The following is a 5,000-nucleotide window of genomic DNA, read 5'->3' on the forward strand; positions in this document are numbered from 1 at the left end:
CTAATCTGAATGGGTATCTCCTGAGCGCATCAGATGATCACACTATCTGCTTGTGGGACATTAATGCAACTCCAAAGGAAAACAGAATAATTGATGCAAAAACAATATTCACAGGACACACTGCTGTAGTGGAGGTATTCACTATGCACTTCATTATGTTATTTTTGGTTATATTCCAAAGGGAAAGAACTTTTATATATTGAGTTTTAGAGACGCATTGGTGTTTTGCATTCGTGCAAGGAGGACCTCATTTTGAGCTTTCTATTTGCCATGTTTCAGGATGTCGCCTGGCACCTCTTGCACGAGTCCCTCTTTGGTTCTGTGGCTGACGATCAAAAGCTCATGATCTGGGACACTCGTGCAAATAACACCAACAAGCCCTCACACACAGTTGATGCCCATACAGCGGAGGTGAACTGCCTCTCCTTCAATCCTTACTCTGAATTTATTCTTGCCACTGGAAGTGCAGACAAGGTAAGTAACTTTTGCATTTGTTTGAAAGACCGTTGAAATACATGACTTAACTGCACAAAAATATAAATTTTTATATATATGTATGTAAATATTCATTTTTGAAAGTGCCTGGCAAGTTATTTCTGATTTTGTTCAAGTAGGCCCATTTAAAAACTAGAGTTCCTTGTGCCCCTTACATAATATTTTTGGTCCAAAAAAAAAAAATTTTAATTTCAAGACATCCTATTAGTATTATATAGTCAGGGTTATAGAGTATAGAACAAGGGTAACTGGAAAGGATTTGAGTTTTGAGTAATAAAGGTAACTGTAGTGGAAACACAAAACTAGAAGTGTTCAATGTAATAACTATAAAATTTGCACTTTTCTAATTACACAACTTGGATATTCAATGCTCATTGAACAGTTGATTGTTGTGGTAGAACTGTTCAAGAGCACGCGGGAACAGTTCAACATCTAGCTTCCCTTACAGACGGTCGCTCTGTGGGATTTACGTAATCTGAGCTTGAAGCTTCACTCGTTTGCCATGCACAAGGACGAAATCTTCCAGGTTAGTAAAACTTGCATGACCTTGTGTGTGGTGAGCGTCTGTGTCCTCACAGCTATCGTTTTCCACCCACCTTGCAGACAGTTGCCTTGTGGGACCTGCGCAACCTCAAGCTGAAACTCCATTCATTTGAGTCGCACAAAGATGAGGTCTTCCAGGTGAGCTTGATCGAGTGAAAACAGCTGAGGGTGCTCAGATTTTGGCAAGAAGAACGTATATCTCACAAGATGGTTGCTGGTTCTGGCCATCTGGCAAACACAGTGGCTGTCAGTTGTTTGTTTGAAAAGATTTCCGGATGTTTCATACGGAAATTTTATAATTAAAAATTGTATAAATGGAGAAAGTGAGAGGCATTTAAATGTTGTTTGGTGTTTATTAGATATTAAGTATTATATATATTCACAGTGCCTGTCTGTATTAATAGTAATAAAAATGCATGTTAGATATTTATGTCTAGGTAGCTAGCCATGTGATATCATGCATGTAGTATAGTTGTGAAACAGTAGCTAGTAAGAGGCAAGATCTTCCTACATTTCCTGCTTCTGTGATCAAAATGCATGCTTCAGTTGTTTCCATATTGTTTAGTAATCTAATGCCCCCCTCCCCTTTGTATATGTATATAGGTACCTATTTATTGTTACCTGTTTTCTTAGGGAGGGCATGGTTATGTTGCACTCTGATGTTATAATTTTGGGTAATGCAGGTTCAATGGTCACCTCACAACGAGACGATTCTGGCAAGTTCAGGCACAGACCGTCGCTTGCATGTGTGGGATCTGAGCAAGATTGGTGAGGAGCAGAGTGCTGAGGATGCTGAAGATGGACCACCTGAATTATTGGTGAGAACACTATTAATGATTACTGTACTTTATCTTACCTCTCCAACTTCTAGGCATTCAACCTGCACAAATAATTAGTGTAAAATGATGGTGCCATTTAGAGTTGTTTTTACAATCTTTTCTGTAATATTAAGCCTTGGTGTGGAAGATTTTCAGACATGTTGAATAAACAGCTGCTTAATTATTGCAGTTCATCCACGGAGGCCACACTGCCAAGATCTCCGACTTCTCCTGGAACCCCAACGAACCATGGGTTATTTGCTCTGTTAGTGAAGACAATATCATGCAGGTTAGTTACTTGTCTTAGATTTTCTTTAAGATTTTCTTTAGTATGTTGATGGTTGACCACAGAAGAAGCAATTGCCAAATTGACGGTTTACCACTGGATGTTGCTACAAATAATGTTAATGCCACAGTGATCAGTTATTAGATTAAAATGAATTACAAGGATTGTTTTCTGAAGCAGAATTTACATCTTTATTCATAGTAGGTTAAAAGCTATCTTATATATTTTTTTTTTTTTTTCCAGGTGTGGCAAATGGCAGAAAACATCTACAATGATGAAGAACCAGAAACTCCAGCCTCTGAGCTTGAGTCTGCAGCATCTTAAGGTTGTCTCAGTAATCTCCATTACATTAAGATTTCTCTCCTTTTGCCCATTGATGTGTTGCTCTTAACTGTGATTTGATGTGACATTTGCCATTAAATCTAGATGCGGTTTTTAAAACACATGCTAATGAGCAATTATAATGCAACACTTTTTATGTTTCTCCCCTAGGGAGTCTGTAAATGATTAGGTTAGGGCTTGTTTTTAAGACTATGTAGTCTTTATTAGTGGAAATTTATATCAAATGTGAAGTTCATGATTTTTTTTATATATATATCATTCCAGACCATGTATAAACTTTCCAGGAGAAGTAATATGAGTGCTGCAGTTATTATTTAAACTTGTGTAAAATTATGATTCTTAATAAAACCAGTGTACGTGTAAATTAGTTTCTCTGATAGTTATCCTGGCTTATAAGGTGCTGTGATATTAGAAGTGACTTATCAATGAACCATGTTCATTGAGACAAATGTAGAAAAGGTATGAATATCTTTGTGATGATCAATCTCTTTTCAACATCTTTTATGAATTGAGTTACAATGAAAAGAGGATCATTATTACATATTTAGTGCACTTGCTCTATTACCAGAAGGTAAATTTGAAAAAAAAACTGAAGAGGATAAAATATCAATAAATCAATATGAAAAATTACATAATTTATTTCTTTTGTTACTTAAAAATGTGGCCAGTGGATGTAAGTCTGATTCCAAGCTCTCTACAAAGTGTACATTATAGTATGTAAATGGGGCCAATTTTTTATAAATAAAATGATCCACATCAGATATGAATCAATGTTACCAATCCATATAACATGTCAAATACTACTACAGAAGATTAACACATCTGATGATGGCACAGATACATCAGACAATGCCTTGAAAAGTCACAAGTCTTAGTCCCGATCCAGGTGAACGGGCAAGGAGTGGATATATCACGCTTGTTTAGCAGCATTACTAGATTGAGCAATTCCCAGCGGCCATTAGTTGCCATGGGCACACCTGTGTTGTCCAAATGAGTGATGAGCACACAGCAGACTGAACTGTAGTGAGGTAATGACTGTAATGGTTGTCCAGTAAACATTGGGTAGCAGCCTATACTTGTACCTGCCAGCCATCCTCTAAACATTAGTTTGGAACATAATTTAATTAGTGTTTCCCCATTCATCTGGATGGGGCCTTAGGAAAAGATACGGTACTAACCCACTACTGTTGAGATCATGTAATGTCCACTAGTTTTGTAAATTGTCTACCCATATATTGCTCCACAAGTGCTTAGACACCAAAGAATTGACCAATGTGACCTCACCTGATTTCTCCTTTCCATGAGATTTCTTGAAAAGTACTTCTATTATTATGGGTAATGTTATTAACACTACAGGATTTTAGTCATTAACAATACTAATGGCAATATAAGATTTAAAAATCCCAAAAATCAGAGAAAAGGGTAAATGGGAGATAGGACTAGAAATGAAGTAAAGAAATCTGTAAACACAATGAACAAACTAAAATCACAGTGGATATGACATATACACGCCCTCCCCAGCAGCAGTGGATTAATTACAATAGAATGATACCTGTGAAAAAGGAGTAGAATGTAAACAAAATTAGAAAGCCCTAATAATGTTCTTATAAGACATGGACATTTACAATTGATCCTTCAGTCACTGATATCAAATTGTAAACTTTTTAAATCAATACACTTTTAAAATAGCTGAAATACTATAATGGTGTTTTAACAAGTTGCAAAGAATTAAAAAGACCAATCTGAATAAATCTAGTACTTACTGGTACATCAACTAATTGTATTCACTAACATTAATAAAAGAAAATACAAACACATAAGCACACAATAGAAATCTTTAAAGGCAGTAACTGCGCCCGTGCCTAGTCTACTGCATCCACACAGCGTACTAGGCAGTCAGGAAGCAGGCACAGCCTTTTCAATGACGCTGTTTCTCCTCTTCTGGCATCATCACCATCTGTGCCCCTGATCTGGTTGAGCTGGTAACCAAGCTACCTGCACATACTTAGATCATAATGACTGGTCAAATTCTAATGATTACAGGAAGGATGGAAAGCATGGCTAATGCTACTTGCTAAAAAATTATAAGAAATTCCCAAAATAACAGAAAGAAGTCTTAAAAAATAATAAATGTATATAAAATGTTTTTATTAAAAGAAAACTATTATAATGCCAGTTTGGAGAAGTGCTACAAATACCGAAAGTATTTGTAGGTATAAAGGTATAAAGAAAAGCTGAAAAAATAATGATATCACATGATAAAATTTCAAACATGGGAATTTGATCATCTTCAAAAAGGAAGGTAAATTCACACTCATATAGGTATAGATATATTTATTTATTTGTTTATATCTGTATTTTTATATTTATATAAACATATATCCATATATTTAAATATCTATATATCTGCATTTATATATTCATATATCAAAATATATCTGTGTATATGTATATGTATATATATATATACATATATGTATGTATGTATGTATTTATATATTATTCATCTACCTATC

General features: G+C 35.3%; 1 protein-coding gene across 1 annotated transcript in view; it reads left to right on the forward strand.

The window, feature by feature from the left end:
- LOC125044774 (chromatin assembly factor 1 p55 subunit) overlaps positions 1 to 2,844 on the forward strand; it is a 10,605-nt gene extending 7,761 nt beyond the window's left edge. The window contains exons 6-11 of the mRNA XM_047641705.1: positions 1 to 134; positions 280 to 474; positions 1,099 to 1,176; positions 1,722 to 1,856; positions 2,047 to 2,145; positions 2,386 to 2,844. The exon at positions 1 to 134 is cut by the window's left edge and continues 44 nt beyond it. Coding sequence (XP_047497661.1) covers positions 1 to 134; positions 280 to 474; positions 1,099 to 1,176; positions 1,722 to 1,856; positions 2,047 to 2,145; positions 2,386 to 2,466 — 722 coding nt within the window. The 3' untranslated portion in view covers positions 2,467 to 2,844. The remainder of the gene's footprint in view (positions 135 to 279; positions 475 to 1,098; positions 1,177 to 1,721; positions 1,857 to 2,046; positions 2,146 to 2,385) is intronic.
- The last annotated feature ends 2,156 nt before the right edge of the window (positions 2,845 to 5,000 follow it).

The sequence above is a fragment of the Penaeus chinensis genome, chromosome 36 (assembly GCF_019202785.1).
Source record: "Penaeus chinensis breed Huanghai No. 1 chromosome 36, ASM1920278v2, whole genome shotgun sequence".
Classification (NCBI taxonomy): domain Eukaryota; kingdom Metazoa; phylum Arthropoda; class Malacostraca; order Decapoda; family Penaeidae; genus Penaeus; species Penaeus chinensis.